The following is a 25040-nucleotide window of genomic DNA, read 5'->3' as shown; positions in this document are numbered from 1 at the left end:
TAGTCTGTAAAATGTTATTTTCTTAGAAGTTTCAATACAAGGTACTTCCATGCTGTTACTTACAGGGTAGCGGCCATACAGTCTTGCGCTCATTTGCGCTGGGCGCTCTGTCTGCAACTGAACTGCAACATGTCCAGCAGATGGGGTGGACACAGAGAAAACCAGGCCTTCTTCTGGGTTTCCAGTCATCTCCTGGTGCATTTCCATGGTCAGATCAGACAGATGAACCTTTGCTGAATTGCTGACAGAGGCGTCAGAGTTTTCATAACTCAAGATGACTGTGCTTTCGTGTCTTCCCTCAACCACCGGATGTTTTACAGACAGGACAGAGGCCATCTTAAATCCGCCAACTACATTAACATTGGTGTGGCCATGAATTTTCCCTGTCAGAATTTTGCATACTGAAGATGAGGATGCATCGAGCTTGATGATGAAGCTGTCTTGGTTGAGAATGCTGGAGTTGGTTTTGAGAGTGATCATGGGTGTTTTCACAGAGAACTCATAGGTCAGATCACCCATCTTTGGAACATTTATGCTCTTAATTTTGGGCAGAGTAATTTTGGGAAGGGTCAGCTTGCTGATGGCTGATGGAACATGCAGAGTGGGCATAGTGAGAAGACTGGTGTCCGGAAGGGGAATGGTGAATGTTGACATCTCAACATTGATGACTGGTACTTTATAAGCAGGAATTGTCACGGTTTTAGGCAAGTCAATGCTGTATTTCTCATATTCTGCTTGTGCTTTATCGTACGATGAAGCAAGCAGGGCAGCAGCCTTTTCTTTGCCGATTAGCATTTTCTTGTGCAGCGTCTTGATGTTAGTGTTAATGACACTGATAACTGGATCCACATTAATGTCAAGGGTGAACATCTCAGGGTTCTTGATGTATTTCACATATGAGTTCATGTCAAACGTCTGCTGAGTTGTAGTAAGGAAATATCTCAGGCCAGCATCTTCCCACAGTGTAAAGTCATATTTTGATGTCCTCATTCCATTATATGGCACTCTTATTTCAGGAATAGTGATTGGTATCCTCAGGAAATCAAGATTAGCCTCTCCATTGATCTGGGAAACAACATCGATTTCGCTATCACCATTATCCATTTCAAAGTAATGGGAATATTTGTATTGGTTGAGTCGGGCCATTCCTGCCCAGCTGGCGTGTTGTATTTCAGAGTTCAGCGTAAGTAATATGTCATTCTGGAACTCAATCTTTTCAGGCAGCTGAAATGGAAGGTAGAGCTTGGAATTGACCCTATTCTTAGTATCAAACATAATCTTCGTAGGCGTAATCATGGCAAGGGTGGTGCTTGAAAGAGTTCCGTCAATCAATTCTGCAAAATGGGAGGCAGTAAGATCTATTTGCAAATCGGCAGCCTTAGCCTGGAACTTCAGCTGTGCGACACTGCCTTTCATTATAGGTGTTTCTGTTTCAATTTTGGCATCAATAATGACATGGCGGAAAATGCAGATGTCTGCAACCACATTCTGGCTGTTTTTAAAACCTTTGCTGTCTGTTGCACCAATGAAAGTCACTTTGGCTGTGTGTAAATCCATAACCAGGTCCATGTCACTGTTGTGTGTTACCTCATCTGAAAAATCTTCAATTGCATATTTTGCATTAGCCAGATTGTTCATCTTCACATGGGCAGAGCCTGCATCCAACGTTAGATTTGTCTTTTGAGTTGTTGATACGTGAGTGAAGATGTTGAGGGGTGACACGTTAAGGTCATGGTTGTAGTTTGTATTTACAGTGGCAGAGAGTCCATCTTCCACAGCAAAGTACATGTGGTTGACAAGATCTGCAGAATACAACTCAGTCGCTATGTTCACACTGGTGTCGGCAGAACCTTGAACTGCCAGGCGGTACACAGCCATTGTTGCCTTGTGGTCTACTTTAAAAGATGACTGATCGATCTTTATGTACTCTGAGATTGCCATACGTCTCATCTTGGGTAGAGCAATATGTGCACTGGCATCTACTGTAAACTGGAGGACTCTTAAAGTAGATTTGGCCTGAGAATAAAGGTTCACTTTGAACTCTGGTGTTACTGATGTAGTTGTGGTGTTCTCCAGATCTGCAGTAGTCCTTAGGTTATAGTGTGGCGAGTTTACTTTGAACTCTCCGTAGAGTTTTCCAAAACAAGGAATCTTGCTCAAGTCTGTCACTTTCTCTTTCAACTCTGCTGTTAATGTGTCATAATCAAAGGATTGTATTTTCTGGACAATTCTTATGACATAATCGCTCATGTCATCAATCATCTGCGTCAAGTCAAAAGAATACAGCTGATTCACTACCTCCTGAATAGGTACCATAACCTTTTGGATCAAAGGTTGGATGTCAATTGACCTAAACAGCGCAAATACAGATTGAATCTTTTCCCTCACCTGATATTGCTTCATAATCTTAACAATCTCATCCATCACTGTCCCGATCAGCTTCTCAACCTCATACTTGGACAGCATTTCCTCCACTTTGCCATAAATGACATTAAACCTATTAGGGATGTTATGTTGTTTGATGTAAGCCATGATGGTCTCCATGATGGATTTCAACTCATTGATAACATTATCTGTTGGCAACTTAGTTGTCAGGTTGGTCAAGATATTTTCAATAGAGTTGATAAACTTTCTCACATCTTGGACAAAGACGTTTACGTCAAAGTTGTCAATTACTTCCTTCAGTTCAGATACTTTGTTCTGAAACTTGGTGCTGATCTCATACTTGGTATTGATGTCTTTCAGAAGTTCAATACTGTTGTCCATGAGTCTCATCATAGTGTTCTTTACATTTTCAATAATGACAGGGAGGTGCTCAGTGAATGGGATCTGGATTAAGTGGCTGTCAGTGTTCTTGTCATACTTGACAAATCCAGAAACACTGTAGTCCTCAGTGTCTTCGTTGAAGAGGTTTGTGGCCACTGCTCCTCTCATCTCAACAGCCATCCTCTCTGCATTGTTGTAGGCCCCAAGTTCCTGTTTAAAGGTGTGGTCGTTGACCTTTGATGTCACTTTCAGATTGAATCTCTGCTCTTGGAAACTTAAGGTGCTGCTGAGCTTGTTATCCACTGTGGTTTTGATAGTGGGTCTGCCCTCAATCTCATGAGTGGTTGAGGCTCTGTACTCAAATGAATGCGTGAACAGCAGGGGTTCAGCTTTCAGGAGGAATTTGCTGTATAGTTCCCCACTCTGCTGTCCGTAAAAAGACACTGCACCATTTGAGTTGAACAAGGCATCAATGTTAAGGGAGAAAGGTTTAGCAAGAGCATTAATCATGCTGTTAAGACGAAGAGACTGTGATTTATAATCGGCAACATTGCTGAATTTAATAGTTAGACCAGCAACCTCCATATCTGTGTTATGTGTGATCTGAGAACCCAGGAGTTTACCGTTGGTGTTGCACTTTGTAGAGAGGATCATGTCCTTGAATTTGACTTCATAAGTGTGCTTGAGCTCATCCCCTGACAAGAGTCCCTTCAGTGTTCCCGTCAGCTCCACATAGTAGGGCTTTGCCGTGAACTGGGCATTGTTGTTAAAGTTAATCTCCATGATCTTTAGATCATTTTTCACCATGACTGTGGCAACAAAATCCTCCATGGTAACTGTGATGTCATGCATGTAGGAGTTTTGTTTGTTAAGGGTATTGTCACTCTTGGTGTGGAGGGTCAAAGATGTTAGTGTAAGAGAGAGGGAATTAACATTATCAGTTCTCATTTCGTCAAAAGATCCAACAATACTGTTGGATACAACAAGGCCATCTTTGCTCACTCTGAAGTTCATTGTGTTTCTTGTGTTGATGCCAAGACCGTCTCCTGTAAGTAGGCCATTGAGATAGACTTCTGAGCTGGCAACTTTTCCTTCAACATTGAACTCAACTTTGTTATCTTGAATGCCTCCCTTGGTGGTAAGTGACATGGTAGCGCCAGCAGCGTCAATTCCCCCGTGGAAAATATTTCCAAAGGTCAGTGTTCTGTGCTGAGCAGTTGTAATACAACTGGTGGTCAGGCCATTTGTGTTGAGGGTCAGGGTTGCCTTGTGAGAGGAGAGGCTCGAAAGTAAATTAATGGAGGCATCAGTATTGAGCTCCAAACCAGAGGGATTAATGGAGGCAAAGAGCAAAGAGTAGGCACGGTTTACTGTGTCATCAGCCTTATTTTCAAAATGAAGGTTGGCTTGACCTCCAGAGGCGGTGAATTCAACATTGTTGTGAAGCGTTCTCTGATCAGCCTTGGTCACAGAGACAGACTTGATGGTAAGCTTGGCATCCTTGTGGTTAAGGCTCATTTTTGTCGAGTGCTTGATGGGATCACTGTTGATATTAGTGTTAGAATTAATCATAAACTCCTCCTTTGAATACACAGCCTTGATCTTGTTTGTAACCAACAGGATTTCAGAGTTTGCTCTCAGCGTGCTTTCCAAACGGGCCTCTTTCTTTGCAGTGTCAACTGAAAAGGTGTTGAAATATGACGTGCTAGATGTTAAAGAGCCAACACTGACACTTCCGTCAGCATTGATATCTCCCAATAGCTTGACTGAATCAATAGAGAAATGTGTGTTGATATCCAAAGATGTCTGAAGGCCCAAGGGGGTGGCAGCATGGATGTTGTAGATTCCTGATGACTTGACATGGTCTGAGACAGCCATAGTTTCCTCCACATTCACCCTTGTACTCACAAATTGGTGCTCCAGGGTGCCATTCACTGTGAATTTCATTGTGTTCTTGTCTGTATCGGTAAGTTCCGTTGCTCCTTTAAAATAAACAAACCAGTAAAATATAAATCACTTTCTACTTACTTTTTTGTAAATGTCTGATTAAATAAATACATTTAAAAAACTTACCCTCAGTTGTGAAGGAAAGAAGCTCGATTGGACTGTTAGCCTTAACTTGGAATTTGGCCAAGTAGTTTGGAAAGTTTTCAGTGTTGTTGCCTGCAGACACAGTTGTCTCCCAGTTGTAGTAGTTGCTGTTCACCTTGCCAGACATTTCCACCATTCCAATAAGGGGCAGAGTGATTTCATGATCAGAGGGAATGGTAAACATGGGTATTTTTATTTCCTGTGGGGCGAGCTCCATTCCCAGCTGTGGCATGGAAATGCGAGGGGAGGTGACTACGGGAGGTATCCTTAATTCCTCAGAGGATTTCCCCCCAAGAGGCAGAGGGATAGTGATGGTCAGATGGTCCTTGTTGAACTTGTAACGGAATTTGCTTTCCCTGATTGCAGGATAAAAGATAAATCACCAAATGGGCAAAGAAGGGATACAACTCTCACATTTATACCATATTGTTCTTACATGTTCATGAATAGGTTCTCGGGCATAGAGGGCATCTCCACTCTTGCGATGTTATTCATCACAGTCTCCACATAGGGGACATCAGCTAAGATCTTGTTCGTCCAGATACCGCTGGCCTGATAAGAAAACACAGAAGTTATTGTTGTAATCTGGACGAATTTTAACACGATTTGAATCACACTCTTCCAACCAAGTTAATTCACCTCAACGGCGTTGGTGATAACCCGATGGTCCATGGCATCCTCAGCAAAATCTTGGATTGAGACCATTAAGGCTTTAGTGTAAGGCTTTATGACTTTGGTCTCAGCATTCATGTTGGACATCAGCTTAACCTCAGCATGGTCCTCCCCTGAAATACAATATATTGCTTAGCCTCTGAATGAAAGAGTGTAAACATTATGAACATTAGTTCATTAGATATTAGTTGTGTTTTTAAAAAGACATACCATATTTGAATGTGACTGACTGAGTGGATGAGGTCTCTGGAAGATTCACATCACTTTTGATCTCAAATGTGATATCTTCAGCTTTGCTCATGGTAGCAGAGATTGTAGCATCTGTCTTCAGAGGTGGTGCCGACATCTGAACCAGCAGCAGGCCATCAGCCATGTCATGAAGCCTAGAATTAAGTAATGAGGAATGATTATTGCCTGTCTGAATAAAACTACAAACACTAAATTTGCGGAGTGGTTTACTCACCGGGCACGAGCAGTCAGAGTGAGTTGTGGTACTTTCTTGTTAGTTATCTCAAAGGTAATGGCTTTGCCTTTGGTGCTGCTGTCAGTCAAGCCAACCTTCACTCCGCCATCGACATCCATGTTGGGTATCTGGAGTTGGGTGGTGAAGACATTCCTATTCCTGTTGTATTTCATGGTGGCAGAAGCTTCTTTTGGATTAGCCCCTGGGATGTTCGGAGATTAAAGCAAGAGTTAATTTCAACAATGAGACAAGGGAACGCTCAGAATTGATCATCCACTACGTTTATATACCTTCAGTTTTCAAAGTCATCTTCAGGGAATCAACCTTATGGCGGCCATCATTTCCTTCACTGAGGAGATTGTATGCAATGGTAGCTGTGTACGCCGAAAAATGTATGGCAGGCGTGATGTCAACTGCAAACCTGAGGTGAACAGAACAAAGATTAAGCTTGTTTTTCATTACCTATTCATTACCATTTGATAAACATTCTGGCTTTCTCATTAACATTTCATTATAAAGTCCTATTACAGCTAAAACACTGGTAGCTTTTTACCTATATTTGCCACTTACATTGTTTCTCCGTTCAGGGGGAAGTAGGGCACATTCTTTTTGTTGCCAGTGTCAACTTGAAGTTTTGTAGTGCAATAATTGAATGCGACGAAGAAGCCACAACTCACATCACCTGTATTGTGTGGGATTTCTGCAGCCTTGCCAGCGCCCATGATCAGCACTCTATTGCTGAAGAGACAGAGACATAACTTTGTTTTCTTTACAAGATTATGACTACGATAATCTGCAATAATGCACTGAGACATGTTATTTTCTAGTGACGTTCAACACATTATTTAAAATGTATTACCTTTTCTAATATTTGTTACCTGATTCTAAAGAGCTTTGTAGTGCCTTTAGCGGCCGGAATGAGGAGTTTGACTTGGTTCGGCTCCATGATTAGCTTAGCATCTAGGGTGCTCTCATGGTACATGCTGGTGTGCATCTCGACAGTAGAGTCAACAAATTCAGGGACATGGACTCCCATCTGGGTCACAAACTCCACTCCAACAGAAGGCATGAACAGGAGTTCATTCTGTGAATGAAACAATTATGTGTGAATCAATCAGTAAAGTGAACCACAACGGTAAAATTATAATGATGAGAAATTAGTTACCATGTTTGGAGAAATGCGAATGCCTCCCTTAGCTCCGGGAGCAAAAATGCCAGAGAGAGAAAAAGTCAGAGGCAAGCCAGATGCAGTTGGTAGGACAAATCTGTTGTCCATGAACATGTAATGAATAAAGAGCTCATTGTCTGTGCCGGACATCAGTTTAGACATCACCTAATTTAAAAAAAAGAAAGAAAAAAGAATCACTTTAAAAGCTGTCACACCATGCCATGAAAGGGTCAGAAGTAGTAAAAGATGTACCTGTCTGGGGAGGAGCCTGAGGAAAATGTCTGCATACATTTTTGCATTATCAGCAATAAACCTAATATCGCTGGCCTTGATGAAGCCCAGCTCTGCCCCCATGATCTTAAGGTAGGCCATGGCCTCTGGTGTTTCCTGATTCTGCAATTCTCTCATCAGCTTGTTGAAATTGTGAGCTACTTCTCTTATAAGATCTTCAGGAACCTTAAGGAAAAAATATATTTTAATGAGGACATAACACAACATGGAAACTGCATGATAAACGATTGAACTTCAAATGTACCTTATACCCTTCTGGTTTTGATGGAACGACCCACTTCTCCAGAACTTCCTTTATCTTGAGTGGCAGCTTATCCTCCGCCCAGTACATAGCCATGGACAGTGTGTCTGGGAAGAAGCCGTTTTTTCCAAACAAGGCCTCAATAGTGGGTTCAAAACCTTTCCCTTCGAGGCCAGCCTATTGACAGGATAGTTTTTTTTAGGATTCTTTTCTTATTGACATTTATCAATTATGTTCTGCAATGTTACACACCTCCCACATATCCATATTGTAGCCAAAGGCTTTCAGGGTAGATTCCAACAGGATCTCTCTGGGCAGGTGGTTGCTAGAGTCGAAGATAAGGTTGCCCTGAATATTGACTTGCATGTTCTCATGTGCCACACCCAGCTTGTAGTTGCGAGACTTTGTCATGTAGTCATCGTGAGTGCCAACGTCAATGTCCTGCAAGGCGTCCACTATCTTCCTAGCAAGCCTGAAACAAGAAAATAAACAACTTGTTAGTGTTTGGTTTGATCATTCAAATACGGACATGCTATTTGGTGTAGGTAATCTTACTTCTGAGTATCAGAATCTGTAGAGGAGATGATGTTATAGACGTGGGAGGTCACAAAGGATTTAATTTGCACGTTCTGCTCCTGCTTCAGGATCTTCTTCACTATCTCAATGTCACTGTTTTGGGGATTCCTCATCAGAATCAGGTAGGCTGCAAGGCGTTTCTGCACAGCACCTTTTGCATATTGGCTGACCCTCTGGAGGTTAGCGCGAACCTAGACAGAAATGTTGGTACATTTGAGGAAATGATTCCTAATGGAATTGAAATCCCTTGTCTAGCTGGATACCTCATCCGTCAAAGACATGCGTCTGAAAGCCTGGATGGCTGCAAGCTGAACAGAGAGGGTGGTTGCAGGCTGCCTCATACACTTCAGCAGCGTGTTCTTGATAGCAGGGTAAGCGTCTTCCATTACATCTCCCATGTTACCTACAACCTGGATGGATGAAGTTGGCAAAAAGAAAGCTGGTAAAAATGTTAGCAAATATGCAGTCAATCTCTCCTTTGCGCTTTTAGAAACCTTCATGTTTCTCAAAAATACCTTTTTACAAGTTTGTCTATGAGAACTTTTCTCACAAAATTTGAAGCATGGGATTCTCCAAAAGGGCTTGGCAAGATGAAAAACTGTGATCGAGTGTCAACTAAGTAGCATTGTTTGGTAAGTCAACAAGAAGTGAATAATTTGGTCTATAGAATGTACTTCTTATTTTGAGCCAGGTGTATGTAGAGTATTTTCTTAGGTTGAGTCCATTAGTAATGTAGAATGTTGCTGGTTTGACACTTCTAAAATTCAGCCCGGTTGCTCAAAAGATAGGATAGTCGAACCTCGGATTCAGGAGGAACAGTGTGGTTTTCGTCCTGGTCGTGGAACTGTGGACCAGCTCTATACTCTCGGCAGGGTCCATGAGGGTGCATGGGAGTTTGCCCAACCAGTCTAAAATGTGTTTTGTGGACTTGGAGAAGGCATTCGACCGTGTCCCTCGGGAAGTCCTGTGTGGAGTGCTCAGAGAGTATGGGGTATCGGACTTTCTGATTGTGGCGGTCCGCTCCCTGTATGATCAGTGCCAGAGTTTGGTCCGCATTGCCGGCAGTAAATCAGACATGTTTCCAGTGAGGGTTGGACTCCGCCAAGGCTGCCCTTTGTCACCGATTCGGTTCATAACTTTTATGGACAGAATTTGTAGGCGCAGTCAAGGTGTTGAGGGGATCTGGTTTGGTGGCTGCAGGATTAGGTCTCTGCTTTTTGCAGATGATGTGGCCCTGATGGCTTCATCTGGCCAGGATCTTCAGCTCTCGCTGGATCGGTTCGCAGCTGAGTGTGAAGTGACTGGGATGAGAATCAGCACCTCCAAGTCAGAGTCCATGGTTCTCGCCCGGAAAAGGGTGGAGTGCCATCTCCGGGTTGCGGAGGAAACCCTGCCCCAAGTGGAGGAGTTCAAGTACCTCGGAGTCTTGTTCACGAGTGAGGGAAGAGTGGATTGTGAGATTGACAGGCGGATCGGTGCGGCGTCTTCAATAATGCGGACGCTGTATCGATCCGTTGTGGTCAAGAAGGAGCTGAGCCGGAAGGCAAAGCTCTCAATTTACCGGTCGATCTACGTTCCCATCCTCACCTATGGTCATGAGCTTTGGGTTATGACCGAAAGGACAAGATCACGGGTACAAGCGGCCGAAATGAGTTTCCTCCGCCGGGTGGCGGGGCTCTCCCTTAGAGATAAGGTGAGAAGCTCTGCCATCCGGGGGGAGCTCAAAGTAAAGCCGCTGCTCCTCCACATCGAGAGGAGCCAGATGAGGTGGTTCGGGCATCTGGTCAGGATGCCACCCGAACGTCTCCCTAGGGAGGTGTTTAGGGCACGTCCGACCGGTAGGAGGCCACGGGGAAGACCCAGGACACGTTGGTAAGACTATGTCTCCCGGCTGGCCTGGGAACGCCTCGGGATGCCCCGGGAGGAGCTGGACGAAGTGGCTGGGGAGAGGGAAGTCTGGGCTTCCCTGCTTAGGCTGCTGACCCGCGACCCGACCTCGGATAAGCGGAAGAAGATGGATGGATGGATGGATGGATGCTCGAAAGATGACAGTTTTGTACATGTGTGAAGTGCATTTTCAAATTTGATTACCAACCCTCAATGTCAGGAAGGTAAGGTCTTTGTCCCCAGCACAGTCTGAGCCCAAAAGGGAAGCCATGAAGTCCGCAGCAGCAGTGATCTCAGGAGTGACTTTGCCCTCAGCCTGGTACAATCTAGTGACAAAGTTTGACATCTTTATCTGAGAAACCATCAGAGACGTCTGCAGAATGAACAGAATCGATAAATGGCATAGACTTACTTCCTGACTGTATTACTCAGAGCGTACATGATGGGCTTGCTCTGCTTGTACTGAGCCATAGCCAGCACATCGTTGACCAAAAGGCGGGAGGGGTTTGGCAGCAGTGCCAGGGCATAAACAGTGGCGTCGACTTCAAGAGAAGACTTGTCAAAGGTCCTGAGAAATTTCAGCATGGCGCTGATGCACTCTGGAGTACCACACTGGACCAGAGCTTGCACGGTCAGGGGGTTGGACACATCCGTCATCTCAAGGACAGCCGAACCCAGCACATCAGCCTTCAGGCCACGCAGCTCAGACACCAGTTTGTGGAAGAGGGAGGCACGCTCCTCTCCCTTACTGGTCTGGGACAGAGTGTCCAGCTGCTGCATTGTGGCAATGGCGGCATCTTTAGATTGCACAGGGGACCGTTCGTCAATGTGCTCCATTGGCAGGAAGCGGAGGTTGGCCTCCTCTGTTCATGGAAACACAACACAAACCATGCATGAATAAAAAACCTAGATCCAAGCACATTCTAAAATCAGAAACACTCACTGCGATCAAATATTCTGTCATTAATCTTGGCGGTCTCCCTCAGGGCCACAGTCTGCTTTACAATAGTGGAAAGTCCATATTCATTCCTAGACGAGACACAAAGTTGCAGCATTTGACAAACAACGGGAAACTGCAGAAATCGTAGCTTTTGGTTAAGATGAAGTCCTAACATACTGGTGGGAGAGAGGCAGGAAGAGGTGCTTCTCTCTGCAGCTCGCACTGGTCATATGCTTCTTCTGGTTGTCAAACTTGTAATCGCACTTCTGGCTGCTGCTGATCAACTTGGACAGGGGATAGTGCTGAAGGTGGAGAAACACTCGTAAGCATCGACCATTTTGCGTATTACTTATTCAATTCACCCTGTGGCATACTTGCCAACCCTCCCGTTTTTATCGGGAGACTCCCGGTATTCAGCGCCTCTTCCGATAACCTCCCGGCAGAATTTTTCTCCCGACAAACTCCCGGTATTCAGCCGGAGCTGGAGGCCACGCCCCCTCCAGCTCAATGCGGACCTGAGTGGGGACAGCCTGTTCTCACGTCCGCTTTCCCGCAATATAAACAGCTTGCCTGCCCAATGACGTCATAACATCTACGGCTTTTAGAGAGTAGAGTGCACAACTGCGCACACAACAAGGAGACGAAGCAGAAGAACGAGGAAGTTACAGACATGGCGACGCCGTCGACGAGCAAGATGAAGAAATACGCTTGCAAGTTCCAAAACGAATGTAAACAAGAATTTCAGTTCATCCAGGACAGTTCGAAGGGGAAGGGGCATGTTGCCTGTACATTTTGTATAACAGACTTCTCCATTGAACACGGTGGCCGAGTCATAAACGGAGGAGAAGTTAAACAGGACAATACTGCCATCTACTGGATAGCCCCTGGAACACTGAAATTCAAGTATTTATTTTATTTATATGTATAATAAAATAAATATATATACATATATATATATATAGCTAGAATTCACTGAAAGTCAAATATTTCATACATACATATATATATATATATATATATATATAAATACTTGAGTTGGTGAATTCTAGCTGTAAATATACTCCCCAATTAACCACGCCCTTAACCACGCCCCCAACCACGTCCCCACCCCGACCGCGCCCCCCCACCCCCCACCTCCCGGTATCGGAGGTCTCAAGGTTGGCAAGTATGCCCTGTGTGGTTTTATTTGCTGCGGTTTTCATGTTGAGGTCTTTACCATGCCGGAGATGATTGCCAGGGGACTGGTGGCATGTCGGTGAGCGCTAAAACCATCACATCCAGAAAGATCCCTGCTGATAGTTGCGTCGGTTGCGGTGTTGGCTGTAAAGTCCGTGGCACAGACGCCGTACACCGTGGCCTGGAAAAGATGAAAGTGTTGTACTTGAAGACACTGGAAGCCATCACCTGATAGTGCCATTTCTCTTCATTTGCAATGGTGGTCTAATATACAGTACAGGCCAAAAGTTTGGACACACCTTCTCATTTCAATGCTTTTTCTTTATTTTCATGACTGTTTACAATGTAGATTGTCACTGAAGGCATCAAAACCGAGGATGTCGTTGTGGCTTGTGCAGCCCTTTGAGACACTCGTGATTTGGGGCTATTAAAATAAACTTTGATTGGTTGATTGAAAACTACGACACCTGTGAAGTGAAAACCATTTCAGGTGACTACCTCTTGAAGCTCATTGAGAGAATGCCACACTGCAAAAAGTCAGTGTTCAAAAAAAAAATACAAAAATGAGTGGTATTTTATTTGAACTAAGCAAAATTATCTGCGAATAGAACAAGAACATTTGACTTGTCAAGACTTTTCAAAACAAGTCAAATTAGCTAACCTCAATGAACCCAAAAATACCTTAAAATAAGTATATTCTCACTAATAACAAGTGCACTTTTCTTGGTAGAGAAAAAAAAAAAGAGACCTTTTTGCTCAATATGTTGGAAAATATTCTTAAATGAAGTAAATGCTAGTGCCATTATCTTGACATAATCATATGCGCTCGGCATCATGATTTTTTATTTCATGCTTAAAGTAAGAAATGATTACTTTAGAAAAGCAGTTTTATACTTGTGAGTGTTGATGACACAGCTTTGCATCAGTTGATATTCTAGTTTCAAGCATGTTTTACTCAATGTACAGTACCGTTCAAAAGTTTGGGGTCACCCAAACAATTTTGTGGAATAGCCTTCATTTCTAAGAAGAAGAATAGACTGTCGAGTTTCAGATGAAAGTTCTCTTTTTCTGGCCATTTTGAGCGTTTAATTGACCCCACAAATGTGATGCTCCAGAAACTCAATCTGCTCAAAGGAAGGTCAGTTTTGTAGCTTCTGTAACGAGCTAAACTGTTTTCAGATGTGTGAACATGATTGCACAAGGGTTTTCTAATCATCAATTAGCCTTCTGAGCCAATGAGCAAACACATTGTACCATTAGAACACTGGAGTGATAGTTTCTGGAAATGGGCCTCTATACACCTATGTAGATATTGCACCAAAAACCAGACATTTGCAACTAGAATAGTCATTTACCACATTAGCAATGTATAGAGTGTATTTCTTTAAAGTTAAGACTAGTTTAAAGTTATCTTCATTGAAAAGTACAGTGCTTTTCCTTCAAAAATAAGGACATTTCAATGTGACCCCAAACTTTTAAAAGGTAGTGTAGGTCATCCAATCTCAGCTACAAGCTGTAATATCTTACTGAGATCATTTAGGACCAAAACACTTAAAACAAGTAAAACACTAACATAAATCTGTTTAGTAAGAAGAATTATCTTATCAGACAGAAAATAAGCAAATATCACCCTTATTTGAGATATAGATATAGGTGGCAACTTGTCCAGGGTGTACCCCGCCTTCCGCCCGAATGCAGCTGAGATAGACTCCGGCACCCCCCGCGACCCCAAAAGGGACAAGCGGTAGAAAATGGATAGATGGATGGACAATGTGCCAACTTCACTGGTTTTGGGTTTTGTAGTTAGTGCAAATGAATGGCCTGAGGTTAAATAATATTTTTTTATTAGTCTCTGTGCTACTGGAAAGCACATCATCCATCCATCCATTTCCTACCACTTGTCCCTTTTTTGGGGTCGCGGGGGATGCTGGGAGCCTATCTCACATCAGACAGTAAAAAAAAGTTCATCTACACTGCAAAAACTGAAATCTAAGTAAGATTAAATACCTCAAATAAGGCTGATATTTGCTTATTTTCTGTCTGATAAGATAATTCTTCTCACTAAGCAGTTTTTATGTTAGAGTGTTTTACTTGTTTTAAGGGTTTTGGTCCGAAATTATCTCAGTAAGATATTACAGCTTGTTGCTGAGATTTGATGACCTATATTGAGTAAAACATGCTTGAAACTAGAATTTCAACTGTTGCAAAGCTGTGTCAACACTCACAAGTATAAAACTACTTTTTTTTAAAGTAATCATTTCTTATTTCAAGCAGGAAAAAAAAATCATGATGCTGAGCGCATATCATTATGTCAAGATAATGGCACTAGCATTTACTTCATTTAAGAATATTTTTCAACATATTGAGCAAAAAGGTCAATTTTTTTTTTTCTACCAAGAAAAGTGCACTTGTTATTAGTGAGAATATACTTATTTTAAGGTATTTTGGGTTCACTGAGGTTAGCTAATTTGACTTGTTTTGGAAAGTCTTGACCAGCCAAATTTTCTTGTTCTATTGGCAGATAATTTTGCTTAGTTCAAATAAAATACCCCTAATTTTTGTTTTGTTTTGTCTTGTTTTTGACCACTGACTTTTTGCAGTGCGGTTACAAACACAGATCCACTCTGGCTAATATTGATTTTATCGGAATCGGAAAAATCGTATCAATTCCCATCCCTCCTTACACTAAAACATGCTTTTATTTCGTCAAAGTATCATTTTGGGGAAATTTTGCCCTATATTCATGCAGTGTTTAGTGACTCAGACTTAAAAAAGTTGAAAAACGTATTCGGGTGTTACCATTTAGTGGTCAATTGTACGGAATACACTGCAAAAACTGAAATCTAAGTAAGATTAAAAATCTCAAATAAGGGTGATATTTGCTTATTTTCTGTCTAATAAGATAATTCTCCTCACTAAGCAGATTTTATGTTAGAGTGTTTTACTTGTTTTAAGGGTTTTGGTCCTAAATGATCTCAGTAAGACAGGGATGTCCAAAGTGCGGCCCGGGGGCCATTTGCGGGCCGCAGGTCATTTTTAACAGCCCCACGACACATTCTAAAAATACTATTGAAAAACCCCCAAAAAAACAATGATAATAATGAATAAAAATCAACGTCATTATGAATTATTGACCTATTCAAGGCTCCAATTACATCACATTAAATATTCCACTTTGAGATATTCTTTGGGGAAAATGTTGCATATGTTGTGTTTGCCATAATAAAAAAACTGAGCGTTTAAAAAAAAAAAGAAGGGCCTAAAACAAACAAACAAAAAACATTAACAACAATAAAACTTATAATTGACGGATAGATCTGAAGTTGATCTCGAGATTATTGTGTTAAAAGTAATCAGTAAAAAAAAATTACAATTTATTTTTTAACACTTTAATGAGTGTTTAAATGATCCTTTTGGATCCCCAATAATTTTAGTGGGATTTTTGTGTGTGTCATTGCTCACGACATAAATGTTTAAAAACGTTATATTGACAGATAGACCTAATGTTGATCTACAGATTTAAACGTTGAATAATAATAATAATAATACTAAATAATTATACATTTTTTGTATTTTTTTGACCAAAACCCTTTGGGTTCACCGGGATCAAGCCTGAGTGGAGGCCTAAATGTATATTTTTTATACATTTATTGTATTGGTTTTTAAAATTAAAAAAATATCAAAATGGCCCCCGCTAGCTTTGATTTTTCAGTGTGAGGCCCTCAGTGGAAAAAGTTTGGACACCCCTGCAGTAAGATATTACAGCTTGTTGCTGAGATTTGATGACCTATATTGAGTAAAACATGCTTGAAACTAGAATATCAACTGTTGCAAAGCTGTGTCATCAACACTCACAAGTATAAAACTACTTTTTTAAACTAATCATTTCTTACTTCGAGCATGAAAAAAAAAATCATGATGCCGAGCGCATATCATTATGTCAAGATAATGGCACTAGCATTTACTTCATTTAAGAATATTTTTCAACATATTGAGCAAAAAGGTCTAATTTTGTTTTTCTACCAGGAAAAGTGCACTTGTTATTAGTGAGAATATACTTATTTTAAGGTATTTTGGGGTTCATTGAGGTTAGCTAATTTTACTTGTTTTGGAAAGTCTTGACAAGCCAAATTTTCTTGTTCTATTGGCAGATAATTTTGCTTAGTTCAAATAAAATACCCCTCATTTTTGTATTTTTTTTTCTTGTTTTTGAACACTGACTTTTTGCAGTGTACATATTATACATATATTTTTTCCACTATTTTTGACAGTAAAACAAATACATATATTTTAAACTGTATCAATATCTAATCATGCAAAATATGTGTTTGTTTGTTTTATTTCATTCATTTAAGGTGAAACAAAAGCAATCAACATAACATTTAAGATAAATAATGAATGAAAAGGAGCTGAAAGGAGTAAAACCTGCAAAACCCCAAACCAGTGAAGTTAACACGTTGTGTAATTCGCAAATAATCCATCCATTTTCTACCGCTTGTCCCCTTCAAGGTCGCGATACAATAACTTGCAAATCTTTTTCAACTTATATTCAATTGAATAGGCTGCAAAGACAAGATACTTAATGTTCCAACTGAGAAACTTATTATTTTTTATTTATATTGAGCAAAAAGGTCTAATTTTTTTTTCTACTAAGAAAAGTGCACTTGTTATTAGTGAGAATATACTTATTTTAAGGTATTTTTGGGTTCATTGAGGTTAGCTAATTTTACTTGTTTTGGAAAGTCTTGACAAGCCAAATTTTCTTGTTCTATTGGCAGATAATTTTGCTTAGTTCAAATAAAATACCCCTCATTTTTGTATTTTTTTTTTCTTGTTTTTGAACACTGACTTTTTGCAGTGTAACATATTATATATATATTTTTTCCACTATTTTTGACAGTAAAACAAATACATATCTTTTAAACTGTATCAATATCTAATCATGCAAAATATGTGTTTGTTTGTTTTATTTCATTCATTTAAGGTGAAACAAAAGCAATCAACATAACATTTAAGATAAATAATGAATGAAAAGGAGCTGAAAGGAGTAGAACTTGCAAAACCCCAAACCAGTGAAGTTAACACGTTGTGTAATTCGCAAATAATCCATCCATTTTCTACCGCTTGTCCCCTTCAAGGTCGCGATACAATAACTTGCAAATCTTTTTCAACTTATATTCAATTGAATAGGCTGCAAAGACAAGATACTTAATGTTCCAACTGAGAAACTTATTATTTTTTATTTATATTGAGCAAAAAGGTCTAATTTTTTTTTCTACTAAGAAAAGTGCACTTGTTATTAGTGAGAATATACTTATTTTAAGGTATTTTGGGGTTCATTGAGGTTAGCTAATTTTACTTGTTTTGGAAAGCCATGACCAGCTGAATTTTCTTGTTCTATTGGCAGATAATTTTGCTTAGTTCAAATAAACTACCCCTCATTTTTGTATTTTTTTTTCTTGTTTTTGAACACTGACTTTTTGCAGTGTACATATTATATATATTTTTCCACTATTTTTGACAGTAAAACAAATACATATCTTTTAAACTGTATCAATATCTAATCATGCAAAATATGTGTTTGTTTGTTTTATTTCATTCATTTAAGGTGAAACAAAAGCAATCAACATAACATTTAAGATAAATACTGAATGAAAAGGAGCTGAAAGGAGTAAAACCTGCAAAACCCCAAACCAGTGAAGTTAACACGTTGTGTAATTCGCAAATAATCCATCCATTTTCTACCGCTTGTCCCCTTCGAGGTCGCGATACAATAATTTGCAAATCTTTTTCAACTTATATTCAATTGAATAGGCTGCAAAGACAAGATACTTAATGTTCCAACTGAGAAACTTATTATTTTTTATTTATATTGAGCAAAAAGGTCAAAAAAAAATTTTCTACTAAGAAAAGTGCACTTGTTATTAGTGAGAATATACTTATTTTAAGGTATTTTTGGGTTCATTGAGGTTAGCTAATTTGACTTGTTTTGGAAAGCCATGACCAGCTGAATTTTCTTGTTCTATTGGCAGATAATTTTGCTTAGTTCAAATAAAATACCCCTCATTTTTGTATTTTTTTTTCTTGTTTTTGAACACTGACTTTTTGCAGTGTACATATTATACATATATTTTTTCCACTATTTTTGACAGTAAAACAAATACATATCTTTTAAACTGTATCAATATCTAATCATGCAAAATATGTGTTTGTTTGTTTTATTTCATTCATTTAAGGTGAAACAAAAGCAATCAACATAACATTTAAGATAAATAATGAATGAAAAGGAGCTGAAAGGAGTAAAACCTGCAAAACCCCAAACCAGTGAAGTTAACACGTTGTGTAATTCGCAAATAATCCATCCATTTTTTACCGCTTGTCCCCTTCAAGGTCGCGATACAATAACTTGCAAATCTTTTTCAACTTATATTCAATTGAATAGGCTGCAAAGACAAGATACTTAATGTTCCAACTGAGAAACTTATTATTTTTTATTTATATTGAGCAAAAAGGTCTAATTTTTTTTTTCTACTAAGAAAAGTGCACTTGTTATTAGTGAGAATATACTTATTTTAAGGTATTTTTGGGTTCATTGAGGTTAGCTAATTTTACTTGTTTTGGAAAGCCATGACCAGCTGAATTTTCTTGTTCTATTGGCAGATAATTTTGCTTAGTTCAAATAAAATACCCCTCATTTTTGTTTTGTTTTTGAACACTGACTTTTTGCAGTGTATGAAATGATAACTTCGAAGTCTTAGGAGCGAAACATGTTTTCTTCTTTTAGGACAATCAACCTGAACCAGATTGCCAATCAATACGCCTGATTAAAGTCTATTATATGAGCGGGTGATGTCACCGCAGAGATAAAGTTACAGGACTTTGACCCCCGCGGTGGTGATGTGGTGACATGCATGACCTGTGTGCATTTATCAGCTGATCTAGTTTATCTAGTCATTGCGCAACTTGTTTATCTTCGCCTGAGTCCTTACCACAAAAAAGGACACCGAGCTCTATTTTGGCTGACCGGAAAGTAGGAAAAACAAGGCCATAAACGTTTTAGCCTTCTCACCATTTTGTCGTTTCTCTCCTCTTCCATGGCGGGAACGAGGAGGGAGGAGACGATGCCCCTCTTGATGTTCAAGATGTTGACCGCCTCGTCGTCCTCGGGGAAGAGTTTCACATCGGTCTGTCCCTCCACTGTGATCTTGAGCGGGTTCCTGAAGACGTAGACACACACGTTGGCTTCAAAATATCGCTTTGCTTTGTCTTTAAAGTCAAAGTAGTTCATACTTGGCCATTGCGGCTTTGAAGGCTTGAGCTCCGGCGGCAGGGCGATACAGGGCGTTGCCCTCTCCGTCCACGCCGGATATCTCGCTCAGAGAACATTCTGTGGTGCGAAGGATGAAGCTGCAGGTCTGAGGCACTTCCAGTTCAACCTGTAGATTAAAAAACACTGTTTAGCCTCGTTATATGAGACCACGGGTCGCTAAGGTCGGGTGTGAGACGTACTTTACAGGAGACTCTGGGGCCGCTCTTGTTGTCCGTGGCTCCGTTGACGCCGTTGAAGGTCTCGGCCTCGTAGTCGTACACAAAGCGTCTGAAGTTCTTATACGTTGTGGCCACTGAAAGGTATTTCACACAATGTGTTAGAAAAATGGTTCTCAAACTCACAAAAATTATACCACCGTCACTTGTCATCATGGTGATGGTTTTTAATGGGAATACTAATATTTCGGAGTTACTTTTTAAAGCAGTCATTTTCAAACTGGGCTACTGGTACGTAGACTCCATCTAAAGAGTCACTTGAATAATCTTTTATTTTCCTATATTCAAACACAGTGTTACTGTTCAAACTGCGTGTAATATTACACTACCGTTCAAAAGTTTGGGGTCACATTGAAATGTCCTTATTTTTGAAGGAAAAGCACTGTACTTTTCAATGAAGATAACTTTAAACTAGTCTTAACTTTAAAGAAATACACTCTATACATTGCTAATATGGTAAATGACTATTCTAGTTGCAAATGTCTGGTTTTTGGTGCAATATCTACATAGGTGTATAGAGGCCCATTTCCAGCAACTATCACTCCAGTGTTCTAATGGTACAATGTGTTTGCTCATTGGCTCAGAAGGCTAAATGATGATTAGAAAACCCTTGTGCAATCATGTTCACACATCTGAAAACAGTTTAGCTACAAAACTGACCTTCCTTTGAGCAGATTGAGTTTCTGGAGCATCACATTTGAGGGGTCAATGAAACGCTCAAAGTGGCCAGAAAAAGAGAACTTTCATCTGAAACTCGACAGTCTATAGCAATGAAGGCTATTCCACAAAATTGTTTGGGTGACCCCAAACTTTTGAACGGTAGTGTAGATTGGCCAAAAATATTAAATATACTTGTTAAAAACCTCTGCCTTGTTTTTAATAAATACTTAGGCCTACTACACTACTGTATTTCAATGTTGGTCATTACGGTGGTACTTGGAGAGCTTTTTTCTGAGGTGGTACTTGGTAAAAATAAAAATAAAAAAATTTGGGAACTACTGTTTTAGAGAAACTAAATGGATACAAGAACAGGCCAAAAGTTTGGACACACCTCATTCAATACGTTTTCTTTATTTTCATGACTATTTACATTGTAGATTGTCACTGAAGGCATCGAAACTATGAATGAACACATGTTCAAAAAAAGGTGATATTCTAGTTTCTTCAAAATAGCCACCCTCGTGGCAATCTCTCGATGAGCTTCAAGCACACCAGTGAAGTGAAAACCATTTCAGGTGACTACCTCTCGAAGCTCACCGAGAGAATGCCAAGAGTGTGCGAAAAAGTAATCAGAGCAAAAGGTGGCTATTTTGAAGAAACTACAATATAAAACATGTTTTCAGTTATTTCACCTTTTTTTTTTTGTTAAGTACATAACTCCACATGTGTTCATTCATAGTTTTGATGCCTTCAGTGACAATCTACAATGTAAATAGTCATGAAAATAAAGAAAACGCATTAAAATGAGAAGGTGTGTCCAAACTTTTAGCCTGTACTGTATGCATCTAATGTAATAAAACATACATGTTATGTATTCCTAATTTACCACAAGTAGTAATGGTAATGAAAAAAAATATTTACAATAAAAACGACGAGCCTATTGCCCTCAATTAATAGCTTTCTCAAATATCTTACAGTTAGAACTGTTTTTATTGCGCATGAAGGGGAGAAAACTTACAAAAGCAGGTCGGAGATTGTTTATCCACACTTCCTACGTCTTGCTCTGGAAAGAATCACACACAAAAAATAAATACATTCATATTGTGATTATAAAATACAGATTTAGTCAATATTTAACATTTAGGGTGTTGCAAAACACGTCACTTGATAATCATTAGAAGTACTTACGGGCCAGTGTGTACGTGCCCAGGAGCAGCAAAAGGCAGAACCTGGTACTCCCCATGTTGGGTCTAGCACCTGGAAAGGCCTTAAGGTAAGAGGAGTCCTCCTTGAGTGAAGACTAATTCTTGCGCCTTGATTTTTAGGCTTTTATAGTTCTGCCGTCCGCCTTGACGTGATTACCGGGACTTGTGAGTGTGTTGCCCCGGTTCCAAAGTCTGAGCAGTCCCTGTGGCAGGCCAAAGGTAAAGCGTGTTTCACAAACCATCGAGACATGATGTCAGCACTGGGTGGGGGTGGCCACTGTGATAACGCCGAATGCTCCAGTTTGCAGTTTTTGGAGAGAAAACAAACAAGGAAATGGTAGTATTACATACATACATACATACATACATACATACATACATAAAGTTGTGTAGAATTTTCTTGTGATTTTTTTGTATAATAATTGACTATAAAGTAACATGAAAACCATTTCAAATCAGGGTATCTCTTGATAGATGACATTTTCCCCTTTTCGGCAGAACAATATTAATGTTAGAATAATTGTTGCTAAATTATCACAAAAACTTTGTATTACATTGAGTTCCTGACAAGAAGACAAAAGGCTGTCTTTGAAACCTACCAAGAGTAAGACTCGTAAAACTCCACTGTGTGTGTGTGCGTGTGTGTGTGTGTGTATGTGTGTGGGTGTGTGTGTGTGGGGGGGGGGGTCCTGTGTTCTTTCATGTATGGTAATCAACAGAAGGATGTTGTTCTGGCCCAAGGACTTCAGAGCGGAGAGATGACAGGATCTGCCCAATTTCCAGATTACCTCTTTTTTAAAGTATTTTACGAACTCTTTTTGAACTATTTTATGGAACTCTTTTTGAACTGATCTTTCCTGTGAATTGTTTACGACCTTTTCTGTGAACTTTTTGCGACCTTTGTCCTTTGGAAACAAAGGTGGCCATGTAATCGGGGAGGGTCCAAAATAAAAAGAAGGAGGCATGCAATCTTTTGGCAGAGCGTGCTGGAGACTGTACAAGAGTACAGTGTTTCTTCAACTGAGTCCAAATTGAATTCTGTCTCTGTTGAATTATTTGCCTCTAGTCTTGTTTAATAAATGTCATCAGTGTTTGAACCTGACAATTACTCATATTAACATTGACAAAAGTGACTTATGTGCTGCCTTTGTTTGACAGACCAATGCAGTACCTTACACATTTAATCTAATCTTATACAAGATACGAGTAGCCCGCAACATTATAATAAGTGCAATATACTGTACAGTATGGTCAGCATTTAAAGCATGTTATGTAATTGTCTGTATTTGGTTCATCTGTGGGCTTCAGTTCTGTTTATTTGCCATTTTATTACAAAATATATTAACACATTTTAATGTTAACGTGTTGGATTTTTTCTAATAGTTGATCTTGACAATAAAGTACTGGTACTGGTACGCAGGCTCGATCTAGTTGTACAAACCCTGTTTCCATATGTGTTGGGAAATTGTGTTAGATGTAAATATAAACGGAATACAATGATTTGCAAATAATTTTCAACCCATATTCAGTTGAATATGCTACCAAGACAACATATTTGATGTTCAAACTGATAAACCTTTTTTTTTTTTGCAAATAATCATTAACTTTAGAATTTGATGCCAGCAACATGTGACAAAGACGTTGGGAAAGGTGGCAATAAATACTGATGAAGTTGAGGAATGCTCATCAAACACTTATTTGGAACATCCCACAGGTGAACAGGCAAATTGGGAACAGGCGGGTGCCATGATTGGGTATAAAAGTAGATTCCATGAAATTCACAAACAAGGATGGGGCGAGGGTCACCACTTTGTCAACAAATGCGTGAGCAAATTGTTGAACAGTTTAAGAAAAACCTTTCTCAACCAGCAATTGCAAGGAATTTAGAGATTTCACCATCTACGCTCCGTAATATCATCAAAGGGTTCAGAGAATCTGGAGAAATCACTGCACGTAAGCAGCTAAGCCCGTGACCTTTGATCCCTCAGGCTGTACTGCATCAACAAGCGACATCAGTATGTAAAGGATATCACCACATGGGCTCAGGAACACTTCAGAAACCCACTGTCAGTAACTACAGTTGGTCGCTACATCTGTAAGTGCAAGTTAAAACTCTCCTATGCAAGGCGAAAACCGTTTATCAACAACACCCAGAAACGCCGTCGGCTTCGCTGGGCCTGAGCTCATCTAAGATGGACTGATACAAAGTGGAAAAGTGTTCTGTGGTCTGACGAGTCCACATTTCAAATTGTTTTTTGGAAACTGTGGACGTCGTGTCCTCCGGACCAAAAAGGAAAAGAACCATCCGGATTGTTATAGGCGCAAAGTGTAAAAGCCAGCATGTGTGATGGTATGGGGGTGTATTAGTGCCCAAGACATGGGTAACTTACACATCTGTGAAGGCACCATTAATGCTGAAAGGTACATACAGCTTTTGGAGCAACATATGTTGCCATCCAAGCAACGTTACCATGGACGCCCCTGCTTATTTCAGCAAGACAATGCCAAGCCACGCCTTACATCAACGTGGCTTCATAGTAAAAGAGTGCAGGTACTAGACTGGCCTGCCTGTAGTCCAGACCTGTCTCCCATTGAAAATGTGTGGCGCATTATGAAGCCTAAAATACCACAAGGGAGACCCCCGGACTGTTGAACAACTTAAGCTGTACATCAAGCAAGAATGGGAAAGAATTTCACCTGAGAAGCTTCAAAAATGTGTCTCCTCAGTTCCCAAACCTTTACTGAGTGTTGTTAAAAAGAAAGGCCATGTAACACAGTGGTGAACATGCCCTTTCCCAACTACTTTGGCACGTATTGCAGCCATGACATTCTAAGTTAATTATTATTTGCAAAAATAAAGTTTATGAGTTTGAACATCAAATATGTTGTCTTTGTAGTGCATTTAACGGAATATGGGTTGAAAAGGATTTGCAAATCATTGTATTCCGTTTATATTTACATCTAATACAATTTCCCAACTCATATGGAAACGGGGTTTGTAGTTGTACACCAAATAATCACTTGAATAAAGTACAGTGTTTTATTTTCCTATATTCAAACACAGTGTTACTGTTCAAACTGGCCAACAATTATAAATATACTTGTAAAAACATCTGCCTTGTTTTTAATGAATACCTATGCCTACTACGCTACTGTATTTTATTGTTGGTCATTATGGTGGTACTCTGAGAGCTTTTTCTAGAGGTGGTATTTGATCAAAAAAAATTAAAAAAAAGTTTGAGAACTACTGTTTTAGAGAATCTAAATGTATACAGTACAGGCCAAAAGTTTGGACACACCTTCTCATTCAACGCGTTGTCTTTATTTTCATGACTATTTACATTGTAGATTGTCACTGA

General features: G+C 39.9%; 1 protein-coding gene across 1 annotated transcript in view; it reads right to left on the bottom strand.

Annotated features, from left to right (window-relative positions):
* Nucleotides 1–21879, bottom strand: part of LOC133640360 (apolipoprotein B-100-like) — a 143318-nt gene extending 121439 nt beyond the window's left edge. Inside the window, exons 1-25 of the mRNA XM_062033732.1 lie at nucleotides 21665–21879; nucleotides 21495–21539; nucleotides 19781–19893; nucleotides 19562–19707; nucleotides 19341–19488; nucleotides 12312–12452; nucleotides 11273–11397; nucleotides 11099–11184; nucleotides 10568–11018; nucleotides 10364–10481; nucleotides 8532–8678; nucleotides 8248–8459; nucleotides 7945–8164; nucleotides 7696–7869; nucleotides 7413–7616; nucleotides 7158–7325; nucleotides 6871–7076; nucleotides 6563–6730; nucleotides 6283–6413; nucleotides 5993–6194; nucleotides 5740–5912; nucleotides 5497–5642; nucleotides 5294–5409; nucleotides 4840–5213; nucleotides 64–4748 (exon numbers count right to left, since the gene is read on the bottom strand). Of these exons, the coding sequence (XP_061889716.1) occupies nucleotides 64–4748; nucleotides 4840–5213; nucleotides 5294–5409; nucleotides 5497–5642; nucleotides 5740–5912; nucleotides 5993–6194; nucleotides 6283–6413; nucleotides 6563–6730; nucleotides 6871–7076; nucleotides 7158–7325; nucleotides 7413–7616; nucleotides 7696–7869; nucleotides 7945–8164; nucleotides 8248–8459; nucleotides 8532–8678; nucleotides 10364–10481; nucleotides 10568–11018; nucleotides 11099–11184; nucleotides 11273–11397; nucleotides 12312–12452; nucleotides 19341–19488; nucleotides 19562–19707; nucleotides 19781–19893; nucleotides 21495–21539; nucleotides 21665–21719 (8754 nt within the window). The 5' untranslated portion in view covers nucleotides 21720–21879. The remainder of the gene's footprint in view (nucleotides 1–63; nucleotides 4749–4839; nucleotides 5214–5293; nucleotides 5410–5496; nucleotides 5643–5739; nucleotides 5913–5992; nucleotides 6195–6282; nucleotides 6414–6562; nucleotides 6731–6870; nucleotides 7077–7157; nucleotides 7326–7412; nucleotides 7617–7695; nucleotides 7870–7944; nucleotides 8165–8247; nucleotides 8460–8531; nucleotides 8679–10363; nucleotides 10482–10567; nucleotides 11019–11098; nucleotides 11185–11272; nucleotides 11398–12311; nucleotides 12453–19340; nucleotides 19489–19561; nucleotides 19708–19780; nucleotides 19894–21494; nucleotides 21540–21664) is intronic.
* Nucleotides 21880–25040: the final 3161 nt, after the last annotated feature.

Source organism: Entelurus aequoreus, linkage group LG23, assembly GCF_033978785.1.
Source record: "Entelurus aequoreus isolate RoL-2023_Sb linkage group LG23, RoL_Eaeq_v1.1, whole genome shotgun sequence".
NCBI lineage: Eukaryota > Metazoa > Chordata > Actinopteri > Syngnathiformes > Syngnathidae > Entelurus > Entelurus aequoreus.
The sequence above is the reverse complement of the archived record's forward strand: the minus strand, read 5'-3'. Positions and strand labels throughout refer to the sequence as shown.